Source organism: Corylus avellana, chromosome 7, assembly GCF_965113065.1.
Source record: "Corylus avellana chromosome 7, dhCorAvel1.hap1.2, whole genome shotgun sequence".
Taxonomy (NCBI): Eukaryota; Viridiplantae; Streptophyta; class Magnoliopsida; order Fagales; family Betulaceae; genus Corylus; species Corylus avellana.
The window spans coordinates 23,199,924-23,222,392 of NC_142496.1; the positions used below are offsets into that span (position 1 = coordinate 23,199,924).

General features: G+C 39.5%; 2 protein-coding genes across 2 annotated transcripts; both read right to left on the reverse strand.

Annotated features, from left to right (window-relative positions):
* Positions 1 to 257: 257 nt before the first annotated feature.
* Positions 258 to 7,458, reverse strand: LOC132184061 (S-adenosyl-L-methionine-dependent methyltransferases superfamily protein). The gene is made up of 8 exons (XM_059597544.2): positions 5,760 to 7,458; positions 5,500 to 5,649; positions 4,657 to 4,927; positions 4,427 to 4,519; positions 3,125 to 3,299; positions 2,071 to 2,313; positions 1,675 to 1,869; positions 258 to 831 (listed from the first exon to the last, which is right to left on the reverse strand). Exons 1-8 carry the CDS (start codon positions 6,624 to 6,626, stop codon positions 633 to 635), a joined length of 2,193 nt encoding a protein of 730 aa, XP_059453527.2. The 5' UTR covers positions 6,627 to 7,458; the 3' UTR covers positions 258 to 632.
* Positions 7,459 to 8,181: 723 nt separating this feature from the next.
* LOC132183808 (methyltransferase, putative (DUF21)) lies at positions 8,182 to 21,927 on the reverse strand. Its single transcript, XM_059597240.2, has 12 exons — positions 21,696 to 21,927; positions 21,117 to 21,193; positions 20,926 to 21,009; positions 20,715 to 20,828; positions 20,450 to 20,536; positions 20,134 to 20,273; positions 19,956 to 20,043; positions 18,256 to 18,329; positions 17,881 to 18,068; positions 16,986 to 17,248; positions 16,559 to 16,605; positions 8,182 to 8,544 (listed from the first exon to the last, which is right to left on the reverse strand). The coding sequence occupies exons 1-12, from the start codon at positions 21,871 to 21,873 to the stop codon at positions 8,391 to 8,393; spliced, it is 1,494 nt and encodes a 497-aa protein (XP_059453223.2). The 5' UTR covers positions 21,874 to 21,927; the 3' UTR covers positions 8,182 to 8,390.
* Positions 21,928 to 22,469: the final 542 nt, after the last annotated feature.

The window sequence follows — 22,469 nt, forward strand, 5'->3', positions numbered from 1 at the left end:
ATTTGTCATTGTTCAGTAATAGGGTAAATAAGGCTAAATTCGTTAAATTAAGTCTATTAAATTGACACTTGTCCTTAAAATATATGTGATTTTCACATGCCTCCTTTTTTTTTTTTTATTAAAAAAAAAATTAACAGAACACAATCACATGCTCTAAGAACATATATCAATTTAATTGATTGGATTTGAGGAATTTTCTCCAATTTAGTTTGAAGAAACACTTTGTCCGGCATATAATGCTTTGGAATTCAAGTAACTCAAATAGAAAATGACAAATTTTATCACGTAGTTAATATTCTAATACATGAGATCTATCCAAAAATATAACCCATGGGTTGAAAACCCCTCCTATTGTTCCTCTTTACATGCAGGGCCAAAAATAGAAACAGCCAGGAAAATCTAACATGGTAACATTCATTGTGTCCATAATAAGAAAAAGAAAAAAAAAAAAAAAAATTCAAGAATCTGTATAGCTCTTCTTCACTTCACACAAACATGAAGAATCAGTATCTGTTGTTTTGCTACAAAGGGAGCCGAGAAGACCTTTTCACCTTGTACTTTCGTAAAAGGAGGAGCCATGTCTACTTGAATTTGAGATCATGCAGTCACAAGCTGCTGCATAAATAGAGATTTTAAGGCCTCCACATGGTCTTTTTTGCGCATATGATACCCTCCTTATCCTGAGCATAAGTCATTCGGATTTCCCAGTGTAGACTTCTCAATATGCCCTCCAATGGATCCAATATCTCAACCTTATCACGTATAATAGCCCAACCTCCAGGCCGTAGAATACGATCCATCTCGACCACGATCGATACCGGCTGCTTACACCTGGAAAGTTATCTATCCATCAAACGCTAGCTTGTATAATTGAAATAGTCTATCACATTGTGTTTTATAGAGAATCTGTAATAACAGCAAAAGCAGCCACAAGAAAAGGGGTACAAAGGAAAATTATGACATCCATAGAACCAAAAAGACTATCACACTTAAGTGAAATAAAATCTATTATTTGCTAGATGATTACTAGAATAAAATTCAATCCATTAGACCAAATAATGATATTCCAGTACGGAAGTAACAAACCAAGAAAATAGTTGCCAACATGATCTAAGACACTAAAAGAAACAATCAATTTGATTGATCAATTGAACCCACAAAATGAATATTATCTGTACATCCAAGCAATGACCCAAGGGATGAGCCATTGTTAGGATAGGGTAGTTTGGACAGCCAAATAGGCACCCTGCTAAAAGCAAAATTCTAAAATCTCATTCTCAGCTCCCATAAACGCAAGATTCAGAACCTGTCCATGATATACCGTGGCCGAGCCTCTTAACAGTCTCTGTAAATAGGGCAATTGGAAAATAACAGAACCCATTATCCATAGAGAATACTTCAACAGCTCCATTTTTTGCCCAGATCTTAACCAGAGGAAATGGTAATCTCTGATAAAGGAAATAACTGACCACGGGTTTTAACAGGTAACTAAGACTGCAGTAAACCTAATGGGAAAAAATAAATCAAGTTGCAAAACCTGTCTTCATGAAAACCCACTAAAATCTAACCTCGCCCAGCAAAAAAATAAACACATAAATCAAAATTAAGTTGCAATCCACAGATTTAGTCACATAAATTAACTAACAAGGCACTAACTAGAAAGTTCATGTTAACCTGTTCTTGAGCCGTGAGAAGAGATGATCAGCATGCAAAAGATCATACGATCTTGGGTAAGTACCAAAAGACTCACACCAATCATGGTAGACGCCCACAAGCCCACGTTCATAAATGAAAGGAAGAGTGTCCGGTGCATGGACGGGGACCACACTCATCACCCAAACCTTCTGTTGAGAGAGAGCTGCTGCAAATCTGTATTTCCACGTGCACAATTACTCTACTTCCCAGCATATTTTTATGGAGTTTAAGTAATCAGAAAAGCCCATGGAACCAGAAGGGGACAGAACTAGCGTTTAAGCAAAGAGAAAATGTTTACATTTTGGCACTAGCACCTTATTAAATATAAAAAACAATTAAAGGAAAATTGATTCTTCAGTTCTTTTGGTTGCATACCCTCCATAGATGGCTTTCATGTCCATCACATTCCGTATATTTGACCAGTCAATACCAATTCCAGTAAGATAGGACTTGTCAACTATAGCTTTCCAGTGGTTGGTGTCTGCAATCAATTTTTCTTTATCATTCATCCAGTCTGGATAAGTTTCGAGCCTCTTGGGCCATTCCTCAGGCCACTCTGTCCCATGTTGTTCAATTGCAGATGGAATGCTGTGCAGGCATGTCCTTATATGAGTATACCTGTTCAAAGAAAATGGTTCAACTACCATGTAAATGGGCATAAAACTAAAATAGAGAAGACAAAAAGGAAAAAGAGCAAAAAAAAAAAAAAAAAAGAGAAAAAAATGGAAAGAAGCAAGAAGAAAAGAAAAGAAAAAAGCTAGAATTACCAAAGCTAGTGAGGGTTATAGTCATACACAAATGTCTACTTGATTTGGACTATCATTACTCAATAAATATTTCTTCAGTTTCAACTAACATTAGACAATGACACCAATAGATAATGAAGATGGCGGATGGATAATCATGACTGTGAATGACAGTTAGCTGTAGGAGTACTTATGAGAAATAAATAAATAAATAAAAACAGTCAGTTTTTTGTTACTTGAAAATTTTGTATGTTGGATCATAATGTTTTTTTTTTAGTAAGTAATTGGGTAATAATGTTGAACTAGGAGAAAATTGCTTTGTTAATATTTAATTTGGAGAATTTGAGAGTGTATGTATAAAGCCCTAGGTTAGAGGTCATTGGGCATGGCTACGTCATTGAGGATCTTCAAAAGAAGAAACAACTGATCAGCTCTATTATTGGATTAAGTCAGTAACTTGACGACAATGACATCCAACTCTGACCAATCCCAAATATCATCGACTCGGTCACTTTGCATCCATCCTTTGTTCAAATCAGAACGTTAATTCAGTTTTTTATGTCTAGAATGGAAAAGTAGGCTTTCCACACTGATAATCGATGTCACTTATTTTAGGTTCAAATTCAAATTAACAAAACCAAACAGGAAGATGAATTTAAAAAAGCAATCTCATCTTAGCATACCAGGCTGCATCTGGATTTTCATTTTCCTTGCATAAAGGTGGATTTTTCTTCCTTCTCAATTCATAAATATCATTCGATTCAGGCTTCTGATATATTTTAACACCAACGTCACTGACTTCATCAGTTTTATGAGCCAGAATATTCCAACAGATGGATGCTGTTAATCTGGACATGGCTGGAAATACAAGTAGTGTTAGTAAATATAATAAGGGTTTTCTTCAATAGATAATGCAGACAAAATAAACAAAACCAGTTCTTCTGCATATGTGGTAAGAAGAAACCACATTGCAGATTGGTATGCATTGATGTGGCATAGGATCCATTAGGTGACCCTAGAACAGATAAGACTTCCAAGAAGTTCACAATCCTATATCCCACTTAACAAGTTAAAACCAGTTCTTTTAAGTACATGCATCTGGCCAGTTCTTTTAAGCACATAGCCTGTGAAGCAAACCTCCTTGACTAGCATATAAAACCTACTGCAAGATAGAGGCTAAGGTGGTGAATGATATGCACTGCTGTAGATGGCAAACTTAATTGCCACCAGAAAAGGAGGATGGTAAAATTTTGGAAAATTCAAGGCACGGGCAGACTTAGTTGACAGCATCATTTCAAATGAGACTAGTCCTGATTTAACTCAATAGACGTAGGTACTCCATAAATTCGTGAGGAAGGATAAAGTTTTCTGAGCTTACATTTAAACCCAGCACGTCAACTGCCTATAAATTCAGTCATCCAACTAATACTCTCAAATGGGTGACAGCATAAGATTAAAATCAACTATAAAGTCTATACAAATGGAACTAAAATGTTCAAGAAAGACTTTGTTAGTGATAGTGGCTCATATTTATAATGAATAATTTACACTATACTCTAGCTCTAAAGGGAGAGGGACCTGAGGGCTAGGGGTGGAATGAAGCGGAGCCCTTGAGGCCCCCCTCACGACCCTTCTGGGCAAAGAACTTTTTATGCCAGGTCGAACCATAGGTCGGGGAATGCAGGGGGTTTCACCCCCCACGTTAGTGACATTACGATAAGGGTATAATGCAGATTTTCCATGTATTGAGCTAAGGTTGTAACTAGTGGCTAGAAATATATGTTGTAACCCTATTTTGTTTTCTGAATATAGTGAAAACGCTCTCTCCAACGAACGTAAGCATAACACTGAACCACATAAATTTGTGTGTGCAGTTTTTCTTTCTTTTTTTGATTTCACCATATTTGCATAGCAACAACACAATATCATGGAAACAAACGAGTTTCAGCAACCAAGGAAACCACTCTTAGATCTTACAGGCCAACCTTCTTCTTCTTCAATGTTCTCATGTTTAGTTGACAAAATAAAGTATCCACTGGGCCTTAAAATCCGATTCATCTCTAGAAGAAGCTTACCCCCTGATAGTGAAAAAACATAAAAACAAATAATATGTTCATCTAGTAATTTAAGAAGTAATGAAAGTTAATAGAAACAGTAGGAAATAAAGAAAGAAAAAAATAGAAAAGAAAGAGAAAAAGTTAAGGATAAGACAAACCATTGGAATGCCAAGACAAGCCACACCCACCACAATGAATAGCATCGAATACATCACTAGGAAAAGGAAGCCTTCTAGTTCCTAAAGGGCTAACTACTGCAGGAAAACCACGCTCAAGGGCAACCTGGGCTAGGTCCACCAGGTCATCCTTCAAGCCTAGTGACAATGTTAGTACCTCCTTATCAAGAAGAGAAGCCGAAAGGCTTGAATCTGTACATCCAATGTCCAGCACCACACGGATATTCTTTCCCCATTCAATGTCTGGCACCATCTATCATATCCAATCAAATTTCAAAGGGCTAAATACGCTAATGATGAAATTAAGGTTCTACCATTTATTTATAAAGAGCAGAGAACAATGGATAAGACAAATAATCATGACTTGCAGATTCCAGCCAGATGACACAAATATAATGTCATCTATAAGTAGATAATTGCAACAAACAGCAAAGTATTTCTTAGTTTGCCCATTACAATTCACAAACACTGAAGTTTTTATCAAGGAAAGATCGTAATTTGGGAAATTTACATTATTCTTTCCTTTCTCAGTTATTCACAAACTAGGCACACACAATTTGTTCAAGCAATACATCATAGTTCTTACATATATCTGGCGGTGGGGGTCTGTGGTTGGGTAATGGGGGTGGGCTTGAGCATGGCGGCAGCAAGAGCAAGAATAAGCTACGATCATGGGTTATCGTATATTACAGTAGTGGTAGCAGTGGTGGGTATTGGGTAGTTGGGATGATATCTATTGCTTGTGTTTTATATATCAAAAAACGTATCAATATCCTTAAGAATTAATTCAAAATATTCAAGACCTTTAGAACAGGAAAAACTCACCTCTTCAATGGACTCGAGGTAATGAACAACTCCACCCTTGAACTCAGACTGGTCTTCAGGAAAAGTAAGATATTCTCCAGACTCAACCATCCAACTATGTTTCTTAACAAATGCAGCAAGTTTTGGATGTGCGACATTCTTATACAGTATCTGCACTAACAGAAGAACATTACCATGAGAAAACGTCAAGCAAACTCTTATCTCTCTATATATGAGATTCATAAAATATAAAAGACTAAAACCCCACATATATGATACACCTTCAATTTGCTCTCAGGCCAGCGCACTGGCGATGCATAACCACCATGGATTAGAGGAACAAGACACATCAGAGGTGTTTTTGGGCAACTCCTCTCTGTATGCCGATAGCTCTGCAGCTTTCCCGTGCCACTTTCAATATCAATACAAGGAATGTAATTGTGCTTGCTCCTTGTGCTACATAATTTCCATGTATAATGCGATTTAGGATCAAACAAAGGACCTTTTATCTTTCTCTCCATTCCCCTCTTCCTTGACTCACCACTTCCATCTTCCAACTTCTCCTCAAATTCCTGATCCACTGGTTCTACTAAGTCGTTGTCTCCTTCTTTTTCCCCATTTTCTTCACCTTCAATATCCAACCCTTCTTCCTTACCATCTACTACTTCCTCTTCGTCTTGCTCCTCCTTTTCTTTACGTGAATTTTCACCCTCAGAATCCTCTGACCCATCATTCTCTTCAGCAACTTCCTTTATATGTTTCCCTTTTTTCTCCTTAGCTACTTCTTTCCCACCCTTTTTTGTAGGCTTGTGCTCCTTAACAACTAAAGCCGCAGACCCATTAACCTTTTTCTCATCCTTCCTACCCAAATCAGACTCAACTTTCTCCTTCTTATCCTCTTTGTTCAATCCATGCTTCTGCACTCCCTTCTTGTTGGACTGAGTACCAGAACTGCTTGTCCTTGCATTTGTTGACACGGGTTCGGCAATGTCATCAAAACTTTCCCTTTGAGTGACTACAGAAGAGGAGGAAGAAGAAAACATAGACCACACAAAGATGAAGCAGAGACCCAAGATGGCCACTGCAGCCATCTTTATGCAGAACCCATATGGGCGTTTTGCTTGGCGACCCAACCGAGATATTGCCATCTCTCTCTACCCCCAAGAAATACTACTTTGAAGTAAGTAAATCAAACGAGGAAATCTACACTCAAATATCAAAAAGCTTCCGAAAAAAGAGAGCAAAGATTGAAATATTCTATTCTAAAAGTACGATTACAAGCAACAGATTCAAGAATCACATATAGGAGACAAGTTCTACAGGGATTTTCAACCAAAACAAGAAAAACTAAGTGCTCAAATGGATTAGTCCCGCATCAACCAAGAAACTTCCAAATAAAAAACACCCACCAAAATATACATGTGCAACATATATATATACTAAAGACGTACAAGATTCCATTTCTTTAGTAAAACAACCTGTGAGAAATCAAGAAATCACAGGTGGGGAGATAGCTTCCACTTGGGTTTCAACTAGAGCAAGAGTAGCTGAGGGTGCCCATTGGCCGAATCAAAGCAAAAAAACTCAATCACGATTTTCCCGAGAAAGAATGAGTAGATTAGAATTACCCCAGATCGGCACGGGTTATAGATCATGAGGTCACCTGTATTCTTCTTCTAGTGTCGTCACCAACCGAACTCAGCCCTCAAAGTTTGGAGAAGTCTCTTTTTCAAAACGGGAAAGTGATGGAGATTGAAGAATATAAAATGGGAGGGAGAATACAAATCTGAAAACAACAAAGAAAATGTTTCGTATTGAGCTGAGGAACGGTTGGAATTACATTGTCTGGGCAGAGACAGTGTCACTTCGGAGTACCGGGCACGGGACTTGAGGCCGCTATTAACGGAAAAGGACCACCGGTATCTCAGTCCAACTGCTTTCCTTTTCCCTTCGAAAAATGAGACTTTTTTTGGCATGCGAATCGTGACTTGTACCCAACACAGTGGCCTGGAGGGTTGTAGTTAATTTTATACGGTAACATGCGATACAAATCACTTTAATAAACTGAAATGTGTTTTTAAAGAAATATATTTACAGTTAAGAGACATGCTTCATCCACTATTATTTATTTTTTTTCATTTTAATTAAGAGTGAATAAAGCATGCCAATTTAGCTCAAAATGATTGAAGAATGCTAACTAGAATTTCTCCTCCCAGTTCGCATGCCAATTAATGGCTCACACATAGGAGTAATAGACTACTCTATATTCTGTGCGGCTCTCAATAAGTAAATGCTACTATAATCACGTCCAAGTAAAATAGCCACAATTAGTCTCTCCGACCTACCCTTTTTGCTCAAATCTCCTCTTTTTTTTTTTCTTTTTTTTTTAATATTTTTTAATATTTATTACTTTAATTCTTCTTAACTCTCACTATTTTAATTCTATTATTACTATTATCATATTATTATTGTTATCCTTTGTGTTCCTATTATCCCTATTTCAAACTTTTAATCGCTTAAAATTGTGAACATTGACATGCCTTGTTAATCCTATCAAAGATAGCATGAGATTTTTCTTGTGTACACCTAATTCTTGACAGTCAAAATTATTGTTTTTATTTCAAGAAAATTAACCTGTACCTTCAGTTTGATTTTACATACAAAAAGCCACCAACAACTTGAACGGTATGTTTAACTGACACATTAGAGCAAATCAAAGAGAGAGCAGCTCTTTGGCTCTTTCTATAAAATTACACAACATGATTCCAGGCAGTCACCCCAAGTTTCCAAGTTGTGTAAGCCACTGTTCTTGCCAAGTAACTAACTATACAGAGCTTCTGTGTTGTAACTGAATCTAATTTTAATAGCCATATGATGAGCCAATCTCTTAATAAGTCTGCTTACAAGACTTATTAATAAGATGGTGATGGCGTGGGAGCTGGAGATACAATGGAAGGAGAGAGTCCAGAGATTAGAGGGCGAGTGATAGATGCGCCAGGGGAGGGCTGTTGTGGTGAATTTGAGTCGGGAGCCATTTCCTGAGAAGCATTCATGTTGATCTTTATCCTGCATTCATAAGCAATAATGTCAGTTCAGGGGTTCATATAAGAGCACTCCGGCAAGGTTTGTAAATTAGCTTTTTAGCTAAATCTAGCTATTATGTTCCATTTTCTTGCTCCAGCAAACATTGTAAAATGAAAGTTTTCCCTACAATTGCTAGGGTAATATGAAAGTTTACAGTAGCAATTCTAAGAGCATCTCTAACAAGGGTTTTCATTTTAACTACTCAAAATGTAACTTTTTTTTATTTTAACTACTAGTTTTTCACTACACACTCTAACAGAACATCTATTTTAACTATCTACTCTAATTAAATATTGTTTTTTAGTATTATTTTATTATTTTTTATCATTTCCTTTGTCTTCCCCAAAGAGAGAGAGAGAGAGAGAGAGAGAAGGGGAGAGAATTAAAAAAATAGAAAGAAAGATAAAATATTATAAAATATTACTTATAAGTTGTTATAGTAAACTTTCATATTATTTATGATATGAAAGTTTACTGTAGCGATTGTAAGGAAAACTTCTATTTTACAAGAAGCTGCCTGCTGGAGCAAAGAAATAAGGCATAATAATGTATGGGTTTTATTCTTCTGATCAGTTATCTTCTACTTTCTGACGATGTGCTATTTCATATAATTAGATATTCTAAATTTCACTCGACACGTCAGCATGATTTTCTCTCTCGCCCCAGCGGCGGGTGAGGCGTAGGGACGGAGCGTGGGGGAATTTTGATCGGTATTCCGGTAGTATAGGTTGAGAATCATCGAATTTTGATTAGAGATATGGGTTATCTGGGGTTTTTTTACGTAGAAACTAAAACTTTTGAGATTAGATCGAACGTGCAAGGCGGAGTCCAGTTGGCGGAGAAGAGTCGGGGGAAAACACGAGACGTGATTATGGCATGGCCAACCATTTTCTGGTTAGCGAGTGCATGGGACTATTTGACGAATATCGAGATCGTTCGTGACAATTGGAGGACTTTTCGCTTTGGCAGCTTTTCATACGTGATGCAGCGAAAAAAGAACTCTCATGGTAACTATTTGGAGTTATCAGAATATGGTGGGAAGGGACGGAGGAGCTTTGTGATCATACCGGAGGGGCATGAAGGGAAGGGATGGACAGATTGCCGGTCGCAACTGCAGAGACTAAAGTTGCATTTTGAGAAGAATAGCAAAGGGGTGATCAATGGGGAGGAGGCGGAGGGAAAGAGACAACCCAGTAGGGCTCCAAATGAGACAAAAGAGCTGCAACCGACGAGCGGAGGGACCATTGTGATGCCACCGGCAGGGCCACAAAACCAGCAGAAGGAGTTTCAGAACCGGCGTTCGTATGCCGAGGCGGTGGTTGGGGAAAAAAGCACGACCGGCACCTCCGGTACACAGCCAGCCGGCGAGGGGGGGTTGAATCTTTGTAAGGAAGGCGCGCAAATCCGGGAGTTGACGAACGGAGATCACGCCATGCAACAAAAGGAAAGTCTGGCGACACACAATTTGGAGAATCTCACGAGCATTAAGGAAATTTTACTTTCCTTACAAAAACAGATATCCAGCTGTCTAGAAAAGCTGGAGCAGGGAGGTGGGAAGAAGGGGCTGGAGATGGGCTGGGGGAATAAGGAGATGGCGATGGGCTGGGGGAATACGGGGAAGGAAATCCAGATGGGCCAGAGTAAAATGGGAAATGGGCTGAAGGAATGGGCCTCAAATAGGGGGAATGAGAATAGGCTTAAGGATCAGCCCACAAGGTTACAGATTATCAATAGATATCGGAAAATATACGTTCGCCGGCATCCCATCAGAAACAGATTATGGCGTCCAAAACCGGTGATTGCAATATCGCCGGTGAAAGACCAGACCGGGACGTCGGAGCAAGAAGTGAAGGATAGTGCCACAGAACACACCGACGCGAGTGACCACTTCCAGCAACTGGCCAGTACAGGTGCGCTGGAGTCTGATCGGAGTGGAACGCCGAAGCAAACTACGGAGTCCATTGGCACAGATCACGCCGGCGAGACGGAGGGACCACTTGGGCAGGCTGAAAACAAGACAGAGATGGACGAAGAAGGGACTAGAGCTGGCTCAGACGTTGCCGGCATCGCTGTCATGGCGCCAGCGACGGCGATGGGAGGTATGGCGGCGTCGGGGGTGGCGGAAAAGGGGAAGACCGTCACAGATAGGGCCGAAGAGGGGAAAACAGACTCTTTGGGAGATGTTGAAGGCTTGTGTCAGTCTGTGGCTCAGTGCCTGAATTTCTCTGACAGCGCCGGGAAGCCTGCCGGAGACATACCGGAGACAGATGAGGAAGTTGAAGGTGCGAAAATACCTGGGGAGATAGGATTGGCCGTGGAGCTATTTATGGAGCAGCCTGAAGGAGGGGAACTCGCCGGGCAGGGTTTGTTAGTGGATGAGGGGGCTGGAGCAGAAATAGAGAGGATCAGCTTAATGGAAGAAATGGGGGGGGAGGAGATATTGGATATTACACCCTTAAACATATTGGGGGTGGGAGACAACATATCTGTGTCCCCAAATTGGGTCCTAGAACGAGTGTTGAAATTTTGCCAAGATTTGGGTCTCAATTGCAATGGGCATGAGGAGGAGCTGCTGGCTCTGTTTACTATCATTGAAAACAATAGAGCAAATGGGCGAAAGGGCAGTGGACACCCGGGGATTGCTAAAGTGGGGAATCGAGGTAGTCGGGAATTAAAGCGATTGGAAAGCACAGTGAACTATGATGTGAAAGGATCGCGGAAAGAGAATGGTAAAGGGAGGGCTGGAAAATCTTGTCAATGAAGCCAAAAATAATTACTTGGAATGTACGAGGCATGAATGAGCCGGAGAAAAGAGTGAAGATTAGGCGGAGACTACGAGAGTGGAAAGCGGATATTGTGTGCTTGCAGGAGACAAAAATGGAGATCATTAATATTGAGGTGATTCGGAGTGTATGGGGGTGTAGTCATGTTGGTTGGTTGTATTTGAGAGCTACCGGTGCATCGGGAGGTATTTTGTTAATGTGGGATAGACGAGTGGTGGAGAAAGTTGAGGAATGTGTAGGGCAGTTTATAGTAGCATGTGTTTTCCGAAGTGTCACGGAAAATTATGAATGGGCTTTTGCGGGCGTGTATGGGCCAACGGACGCTAGTATCCGAAGCAACTTTTGGGATGAACTGGGAGGTGTAATTAATGTGTGGGATCGACCTTGGTGTGTGGGAGGGGATTTTAATGTCGTGCGCAGTATTGGGGAACGATTGCGGGCTACAAGACAAACCCAAGCAATGACCGAATTTGCTGATTTTATCCTCGAGCATGGGCTTATTGATCTTCCAATGGTAGGAGGGCGGATTACATGGTCTAATAGGCGTGCAGGGTCCAGACTTGACAGATTTCTGGTCTCCACAGAATGGGAGGAACACTATCCAGATGTATGTCAAAAAAGATTGCCTAGAGTCTTATCCGATCATTTTCCAGTGTTGTTGGAGTGTGGAATTGGAAGAAGGGGTCGTCTACCTTTTAGGTTCGAAAACATGTGGCTACAAGCGGAGGGGTTTGTGGAGCAGGTCAAGAATTGGTGGAATTCCTATTTTTTTGATGGTAACCCTAGCTATGTGCTGGCCCGAAAGTTGAAAGCCTTGAAAGGGGACCTCAAAAAGTGGAATGTGGAGGTTTTTGGAGACATAGGCAAACGTAAAAAGGAGTTGGAGGAGGTTTTGGGTGGGCTGGACAGAATAATAGAAAGCAGAGAATTGACGGAGGAGGAGATACTTCGGCGAGATGAATGCTCTCAAAACTTAGAGAAGACACTCTTACAAGAAGAAATGAGTTGGAGGCAGAAATCTAGAGCTTTGTGGCTAAAAGAGGGCGATCGGAATACGAAGTTCTTTCATAGGTTGGCAAACTCACACAAAAGAAACAACACAGTTGCAGCAATGATGGTGGGTGGGAGAAGGACAGAGGATCCGGCAGCTATACAAGATCATATTGTGCAGTTTTATAAAATGTTGTATTCTGAGCAGTGCCAGGAGAGACCAACCACATTATTAGATCCTCTGATAGAACATATCAACTCTATTGAGGAAGGGGAGCGGTTGTGGATGGAGAGAGATTTTGAGGAAGAGGAGATTTGGGCGGTGGTGAGGAATTTGCAGGGTGATAAGGCACCTGGACCGGATGGCTTTACCATGGCGTTTTATCAGAAATGTTGGGAGGTTATTAAGGAGGACTTGATGGCGGTGTTCAAGGAATTCCATGAAAGTGGTAAATTCGAAAAGAGCATTAATGCTACTTTTGTAGCACTTATTCCAAAAAAAGCTGGAGCGGTGGACATAAGGGATTTTCGACCTATTAGCCTGGTAAGCGGGGTGTATAAGATAATCTCAAAGGTGTTGGTTAGTCGGTTGAATTCTGTCATGGGGAAGCTCGTGTCACATACCCAAAATGCTTTTATACCTGGCAGGCAAATTTTAGACTCTGTTTTAATGGCAAATGAATGTGTGGATAGTCGGATTCGATCTGGGGAACCAGGTATTATTTGCAAGTTAGATTTGGAGAAGGCATATGACCATGTCAATTGGGATTTTTTATTGTATATGTTGGAGAAATGTGGTTTCGGGGAACGGTGGAGAGCGTGGATCCGGCATTGTGTCTCTACTGTAAGATTTTCAGTGCTCATTAATGGAACACCGACAGATTTTTTTGGTAGTTCTCGGGGAGTGAGACAAGGGGATCCTTTGTCCCCTTTGTTATTTGTGTTGGTGATGGAGGCGTTCAGTAGGATGATGAAGGCAATGGCGGAGAGAGAGCTTATGGCTGGCTTCTCAGTGGGTTCGCAGCTTAATGAGGTAATGGAAGTGTCGCATTTACTCTTTGCTGATGATACTATTATTTTTTGTGAGCCAAAGATGGAACAACTTCGGAATTTGCGATGTTTGTTGTTGTGTTTTGAAGCGGTTGCAGGGTTGAAAATAAATTTATCCAAGTCTGTAATTGCGCCTATTGGTATGGTGGAAGATGTAGAAGGATTGGCAAATATACTTGGTTGTGGTGTGGATTCTATACCATTTATCTATTTGGGATTGCCTTTGGGGGCTCATAGTAAGGACCCTGCTATATGGAATAAGGTTATAGAGAAGATGGAGACGAAATTGGCGGGGTGGAAGCGAATGTATTTATCCAAGGGGGGGCGAATAACGTTGATCAAAAGTACGCTATCTAGTATACCCACATACTATTTATCGTTGTTTCAAATCCCAGTGAATGTGGCGAAACGGCTCGAAAAAATGCAAAGAGATTTTCTATGGGGAGGTGTCGGAGATGAGTTCAAATTCCATTTGGTCCGATGGTCCAACATTTGTATGCCTGTGGAGGCGGGGGGATTAGGGGTAAAGAATTTGACACAATTTAATCGAGCCTTATTGGGTAAATGGTTGTGGAGATTTGCAGTTGAAAGAGATGCATGGTGGAGGAAATTAGTGGAGACAAAATATGAGGTGATGAGGGGTGATTGGTGTACCAAGGAGGTAAGAGGGTCATATGGGGTGGGATTGTGGAAAAGTATCCGAAAGGGATGGGATGAGTTTCAGCAACATGTGCGATTTGAGGTAGGAAACGGGTCTCGTGTGTTGTTTTGGAAGGATGTGTGGTGTGGGGAGGCATCACTACAGAATTTGTTTCCTGCTTTATTCAATATTGCATGTGAAAAGGAGGCATGGGTAGAGGAGAATATGGAGAGGGTAAATGGAGCTATCTATTGGAATGTTCGATTTATTCGACATGTCCATGATTGGGAATTGGAAGAGGTTTCGAGATTCTTCGAATTGCTGTATTCCCAACAAGTAAGGCAAGGTGGGGTAGATAAAATTTGTTGGATGCCTTCAAAGAGGAAAATTTTTGAGGTGAAGTCTTTCTACAAGGTGAAAATAAATTCAGCCCCGGTGGATGGTCCATGGAAACTTATTTGGAAGAGTAAAGCTCCACCGAGGGTGGCTTTTTTCGTATGGACGGCAGTTATGGGGAAAATTCTAACATTGGACAACCTACGGAAGAAGAACATCATTGTGACGGAATGGTGTTGTATGTGCAAGAAGAGTGGCGAATCTATTGATCACCTTTTAGTGCATTGCGAAACTGCTGTTGAGGTATGGAACATGATTCTCCAACTCTTTGGTATAACGTGGGTGATGCCTGGGAGTTTGAAGGAATGCTTGGGGAGTTGGGGAGGGCAAAGGGGAAAGCGGACAGTCATGTACATTTGGAGGATGGCTCCTTTGTGTGTAATGTGGTCATTATGGAGAGAAAGGAATGCGCGGAGCTTTGAGGATCGTGAAATGGGAATTATAGAATTGAAGAAAAGGGTGATCCAAACACTCTACTCTTGGAGGGTCATGGGGTTTTCTTCGCAAGCTACAACGCTTACGGAGTTTATCGATCTATGTGCGTCTTTTTCAGTTTGAAGCTCGTGTAGTGGGCTCTTTTGTATACTTCCTGTGTACATGGGTTGCGCCCCTTGCGCTTTTTTTATAATGCCTTTTACTTATCAAAAAAAAAAGAAATAAGGCATAATAGCTACATTTAGCTAAAAAAACTAGTTTACATTTTCTGCTGTAAATGCTCTAAGTAATATAATATGATTTCCAAGGTCTCATTTTCTTAGTTTATTCTTCTTTCTCTCTCCCTCTTTTTCTTTCTCTGGTTCATCTTCCCCGAAACACATTCTCGGCACCCAACATTTTTTTTTCCTCTTCTTCTCTTTCTCTCCCACTTTCTCTTCTTCTCTCTTATCACGGATTCTTCTCCCTTCTCTTTCTCTCCCACTCATCTTCCTCCACCACACATGAAATCACTGGTTCACTCTCCTTCAATTAAATCCGAAAATCACACCCCAAAATCCTTACCCATCAAACCAAATCGACACCCATCCAACCATCTGAAAAGCACACCTCAAAATCCTTGCCCATCCAACCAAATCGACACCCATCAAAAAATCACACCCAAAATTGACACCCATCAAACCAAATCGTCCCCAGTGAGAGATGTTTGAAAGCATAAATGGATTTGTTGTAAATGGATAATCTTTGCAATCTTGGTTCTATGGTGGTGAGCGAGAGTGAGAGAGGGGAAGGGGATTTGGGCTGGAAAATGGGTCAGTGGGAGGGTTTGTTGTGCATGGTGAGGGAGAGTGAGAGAGAGAGAGAGAAGTGGGAAAATATAATAAAAAATAGATTAAAAAACAATATTTAAATAAAGTAGATAGTAAAATAGATAGTCTACTGGAGTTCATTGTGAAAATGTAGTAGCTAAACTAGAAAAAGTTGATTTTGAGTGGCTAAAACAGCGATCGCTGTTGGAAATGCTCTTAACAATTTTGTATATATTTGGTTCAAACACTGCTCAACTCATCATGGCAGCAAACAGCACTTCACAAACATACATCATGTTTCACTCAAAATCCCTCTCTAATCACCACAAATTCAATGATTGGTTTCTCGCCATATGACAACCTAGGTCTAGTCATTTTCTGACCCCAACAAGCAAAGGATTGAGCTTTAGTGTGTTGCTTGTGACACTCCCTTTGCTCACTTGTCAATTGATCACCTGTGTGGTTGGATTCTATTCAACAGCCCAAGGACTTGGAGCACATCTTTTGTTCTTTCCACCGCTTGAAGTGATTGTTACAACCACAAAAATGGCTAATCAAGGAACCAAGGTATTCTTTGATTTGCCGAGAAGCAAGGGACAAAGTAGTTCCTAGTCCTGTGGCCATCGGAATTGGGATTTCCGATATTATTAAAACATGTTACTAATTTCCGACCCAGCCCAGTCGGAATTTTTAAAACATATTCCGTTTCCAATTTTTAAAAGCACAACATCCATACTTTCGGGGCAGGTTCGTCAGAGGGCTTTGCCCTCCAGTATTTCTTGGTGAAAAGATAAATTAAGTAGTTGGTGCATGTATATATTATTCTGTGCGAGCATGAGCACACAAGCAACAGAGCTAAATAACATAGCAAACGCCAAACGATAACTTTTTACCTGTTATGGATGTTGACATACTCATCGGTTTCATCCAATATTTCCTCCTGACAAAAGCAAACATTTGAACTGAGATCACGAGATCACCGTATAAAACAAAATTCAAATAGAAAGCTCAAACACTTAAAAGAGGGGCAGTTCTATAGAAGCAGTTTCAGTTACTCATACCTAATATTAATATTGTAACTAACTAAAACCAGCCTCGAGAATTGAGCTCAAACATGTACCCCTATTCACTTTTTAGTAGAGTAAATTGTACCACAATCCCGTGTATCCAGGAAAGGTGTCTAAGAGTAAACAGGACCACAACATGGTTTCCCAAGCCCGTGTATCCATTCCTTGTGTATGCCTGGCCATGATTTTATACTGAAGAAAACCTTCTTTTTTTTTCTTTTTGATAAGTAATGTATACTGAAGAAAACATTACCTGAAGAAGTTCTTCAATGACATCCTCCATGGTAATTACACCAACAACCTCTTCATTGGATGGGAACTCTGGAATTGCTGCACTTTCAATGTCCAGAATGCAAAATGAACAACCTCTATGTCGTTTTTTATAGGCAGCAGCCTGTGGATTCTTCTTCATTTGTTGACCCCCATCAATCTTAGCCATAGCTGTCAGACCATCATCTGATTTTGATTCAGTCCCCACATTTTTGGTACCAGAAGTGGGGCCAACATCAAGATTATCTGGTTTACATAGAGCAAATTAATTGTAAACTTTGCAAAAGAAACAGATGGCTAAACCTAAAATATGAGGTATGACAAACCCATAATGAAATATCAATCAAAATATAATTTTTAAAAATGATTAAAGCAGCATTAGTTGAGGCATAATCAGCCATAATCAAAATCAATAGAAACATATTTACTAACCACATAGAAGGACACAATGACTTCTGGAATGGAAATGGAAATATTCAGAAAAGACAAAACAGATAAGAGGAAATACAAATTCACTCATACTTCCAATGAGGATTCAAATATGTTGGGAACCAATCAGGTATCGAAATTGTAAATAAGGTGGAGACATCACTGATCATAGAAAAGTTAAGCAATATGTTGGGGCATGAAAAATTAGGAACAATTTAGGGAGAAAACGTTCTTGAATTGTGTAATCACATGTGATAGGTGGGACACGCTCCCATTAACAAATACGGGTCTTACACAACCATTGGCAGGATAAGATCTAAATTAAATTAAGTGTAAAAATTCAACCTCAGAAGTCAAAACTACGAGCCTGCAAGGCAAGCTAGTTGCTAATACAGCAATAGGATAAAATATCAACAGGGTCCTTCTGTTCGTGTTTCCTACATTCTCACCATTATTTGGTGATGCCTCAGATTTGCCCCTATGCTTCTTACAGCTGTCCTTAAACTCGAGCTGTTCACCCCCTTTACCTTTCTTTGAGACCTCTTTTTTCTCATTATCCTTATAGACAACAGCAATGTGGCTGTGACCCTTCTGGAATTCATTTAGAATATCATACAGAGGCAAGTCTTCTGAAACCCTAAATGAGGTAGTAATGCAAGACAAGATATCAGAAAAGAAGATATAAAAGATAAATAACCCAATTAACAAATGCAAGACAGCTACTAATGAAATTATACTTTCAGGGTCATATCCCCTTCTTTATCCCAGGCATACATGTCTTCTCCCCTCTATACAGAAATTAAAAAATGAAAGTATCATCCTACCGAGGAATTTTCCTTATGATCATTTTTCTCACAGGAACCACATCATCTGGATCAACTGCCAAGAGATTTTTAACCTGTACATGATAGAATGGGATATTCAAGTGGATACCATAAGAAAGAGAAAGCATCAAACAAGAATTACTACAGATTTTTGCATCCTTTAAAGGAACTAAGTCTACAGTACTACGAAAGAATTATAGGTCATTAAGTTTGGGGCAAAAGAGGTTTACATTATAATGACTCTAACTACAAACAGTGGCGGAGTAAGGATTTTATTTCAAGGGGGGCCGGACTCATAAAATAATATTTTAGTCAATTAAATTGTTTTATCTTATGCAACTGATACTCTATTCTTCCTATACGTTGACAGAATTATGTGCACAAATTAAGCGAAAAAAAATACGAACTTACTTAGACGTCAGATTATTTTCTTTAACAATGAATTGAATAAGTAACCGATTCTCTGTTTTGTTTTGCCAAAAAAAAAAAACTAAACAAGTGACTGGAGAAACAAAAGGAGACACAGCAAAACCATTGCATCGACAGATAATGTGCTTAGGGAAAAAAAAAAAAAAAAATCAACTTCTTGAATGGAGCTTGGTATTTGCTTCACCTAATTGCCTGCTTACAATCAAACAATAAAACGCCTTGGTAAAATCATAATTTAGCAAATTTTGCTTTGTCTATCAATGTGGATGTGGCCTGCATAGGAGCTTGACAGCCAGAAACTAACAACTAAAGCAGTTACTTCTATATATAACTTGGCCAAAATAACACAATGAGATTAGCTAGGAGAAGAATATTAGGACTAGAAACCGAGTCTCTACCAAGCTTTAGTCTTCTAAAATCTGTATCTTTTGGGCTTTGGATTTTCTGCTTGCAGAGAAGAGAGAAAGAAAGGGAAGAAAATGGGGGCACGAGGAGAGAAAACTGAAAAGAATGGGAAGAGCCAAACTGCTGAAGAGGGAAGAAAGCTTTGAAGAACGGAAATGGGTAGGTGAAAAAAGTGTGAAAACGTGACATGTTTTGAGAGACCATTCTATATAACTTTTTTTTTTCCTTTTAGGGGACCAAGCCATCTTATGGATTTTTTTTTTTGGGGAATTTTTCATGACATACCATCATGCAACAAATCAACTAAAGTTAATTTATCACAGTTTGGATTCTGGTGCAGATACTACTACACCATCCCAACCACCACGTTTTGGTCAATCAACAACCTCAATAAGAAAAAGATTCCAGGACATGGTCCCAAGGGTTCAACCAAATGATTTAAGCTGGCATCCCACCCTCAAAACTGTCCTCCTTGATCCAGGCTTAGCAGCGGTTGCATAAATGACAAGGTATTAAAATGATCTAGGCATTCTACAATAAAACTCACACTTAGCTTAGCACACTACATACACAACTTGGATAATCACACAGCAACATCTACCTTTAAGTTAGACAAAAGAGACCGGTTTATCTCATCAGCTGTTTACCTAAGGCTACCCTCTTGTCACTTCCTTAGACAAATGGGAGATATGATCATGTGAACAAGGTATATTATATAAGCAGATGAAAAACTTTTTTTTTTTTTTTTTTTTTTGATAAGTAAGATATATGTAGATCATCGAAAACAATAATCCATTCAACTTACCCAAAAAAAAAATAAATAAATAAATAAATTGTATCACACTGACAGAAAGAAATGAAATTACCAGAATAAGTCCAACTACGTTCTTCGAGTTTCCAGCATAAACCGGAACTCTACTATGACCCTTTGTCATTATTTCATTCAATGTCTCCCTGTATAGCAGAAAGAGAGAAAGAGAGAAGGAGGGGTTAGAACACAGAATAACATGATGAAGAAAACAAAAAATGAATCCAGAAACCCACAAATCAAGATTTGAATCCAGATCTAGGGAAAATGCATTTGATATGGGAGTCATGGCATCTTTTGCAGTCTTTGCTGTCAATTCAAGTGCCCCAGTGATGATAGTAGTCTCATCATGTGTTAAATCCCCGCCTTTCCCGGCCTAAACAACAAAAATATGCATACCATTTTACATCAGAGAACCAGGGGAATGGGAGACAGTCCAGAGCATTGAAACATAAGCCACTAGGTTGTCATCTCCCTGGGAATAAACATCTTGCACAAAATTCCAAGGAGACAGTTTCAACATTCCTGATGCTCTGCGCTCCATTACCATACCTCATTTCCATGAAAAGTCACAAAAGTTTGGAGCTCTGCTCTCCGTAAAAGGACAGCATGTCCCTTACCCAACATCCAATCCAACACCTGCACTTAATATTGTAGCGCATTAATTGAAAGGAAAGAAAATAACATGAAAACCTTGGTTATAAGAAAAGAATAGTAGATGTTATTCTCCACACAAGTAAATAAAATAAGCAGCCCAACTTGCACAAAACACAGGATAAAAATATGTAATTTCATATAATCTCTACATTCATTCTACCTTACTAATTGGGTAAGAAATAGGGAAAAACAGCCAAAGAAGAACACGAACTAGAGGGGCCATTGTTGCTCCAACTTTCAAGCCATAGCGAGTACAGACCGCTTGTGGCATTATCTGTAATGAAACATACGCATATAAAACTAGAAAAATTTTGGGGAGCAGACGACATTACAAATCAAACTATTCCCATTTGGATTTGATGATAAACTACCTCACCAAACATGAGGATGAGAGTCACTGATATCAGAATTGCTGCCCATGGAGGCACAAGCTTGTCCAAGAATATGGGAAGAGTCTGCACAGAGAGAGAGAGAGAGAGAGAAAGATCATTTGAAAACAATTGGTAAGATCAACCAATCTTTACACGATATATTTTAGGTTCCACAAGAACCATGTAGTTACCTCCATCGCTAAAGCGTTGCCAATCAATAGTGTACAAAGTAGAAGATGCTGATTCTTTACCACTGGAAATATTTTAGCTGAAAGAAAAAAATCACAGCACATCACTTCAAACTTAGATCTCTTCAGCCGAATCCATGTGAGATTTTCCTACCAACAGGATTAGCTCAGATGTGCAACTTAAGCTTATACCTTTTCTTTGGGAAGGCATTTCCTACCGAAAAAACTACCATTCACTAGTTGCCTAATTCTAAACATGAAGAATTACATAAAATTATAACACAAGCCGTTCAAAGCAATGGAAAAGCACCAAGTTCTCCCATTGCTAGCATAGTTAATCCTACTAAAACCTCCACAAATAACCCCTCTTAATCCTTAAAAATTCAGAAGCCCGAAAAGGCAAATAGAGATTAATTAAATCAGGAGCCAACTGGGTTGTGGGATTAATATAGAAATTCATAGTTTTCTTTTCAACAACTTTCATAAAAGTTTCTTCATTTTGACCTCGAAAATTCACCCACCAAAAGAAAACGAATAAAGGAAAGGAAAGAAAAGAGGAAGAAGTGTGTGAGAGAGAAGTACCGGCGTACAAGCGATCCTTAGGCCGGCCGGATTTTATGAGGACCTCCAGGTCGACGAGTCCCAGAGACATGAGCCCCAGGGTGAGCCCAGCCATGAGCCCGGCAAAGCACACCAGCCCTATGATCACCAGCACGTATAGGAAGAATTGCGTCCCACAGCACACCAAGTCGGCTGCCATCTCTCTCTCTCTCTCTTTTGTCTCTCTGTCTGCCAGTAGAGCTGTAGAGGAGGATCTGCAAAACGTGCGGGTTCGTCATTTTTATATGTTCCACTTTTCCCACTCCCCAATCCTCGGTTTGATCATCAAAATAATCCAACGGTTCTGCGCCCAAGCGTTTTTTTCTTTTCTTGTGTGTATTCCGTAACACCAACCGAACATAATGCTCTTTTCTCAGGTCCAATCACAAGCCTACAGCAAGAGTGTCCTGGACCCACTTTATCCCATATTTTTATGTAGTAGTTTTAGTGTTCTACGTCATCGTTTTTGCTTTTATCCCATATTTTTATGTAGTAGTTTTAGTCGTTTTTGCTTTTATCCCATATTTTTATGTAGTAGTTTTAGTGTTCTACGTCATCGTTTTTGCTTTTATCCCATATTTTTATGTAGTAGTTTTAGTGTTCTACGTCATCGTTTTTGCTTGTGTTAATGTTATTATTGTTTGGGGGATGGGAATATATTTAGATTCGAATATGGAAATATATACATGCCCTGTGTACGGCCCAACTTTTTCTATGAATAAAAAAAAAAGGTTAAACAAAAATTAATTAAAAATA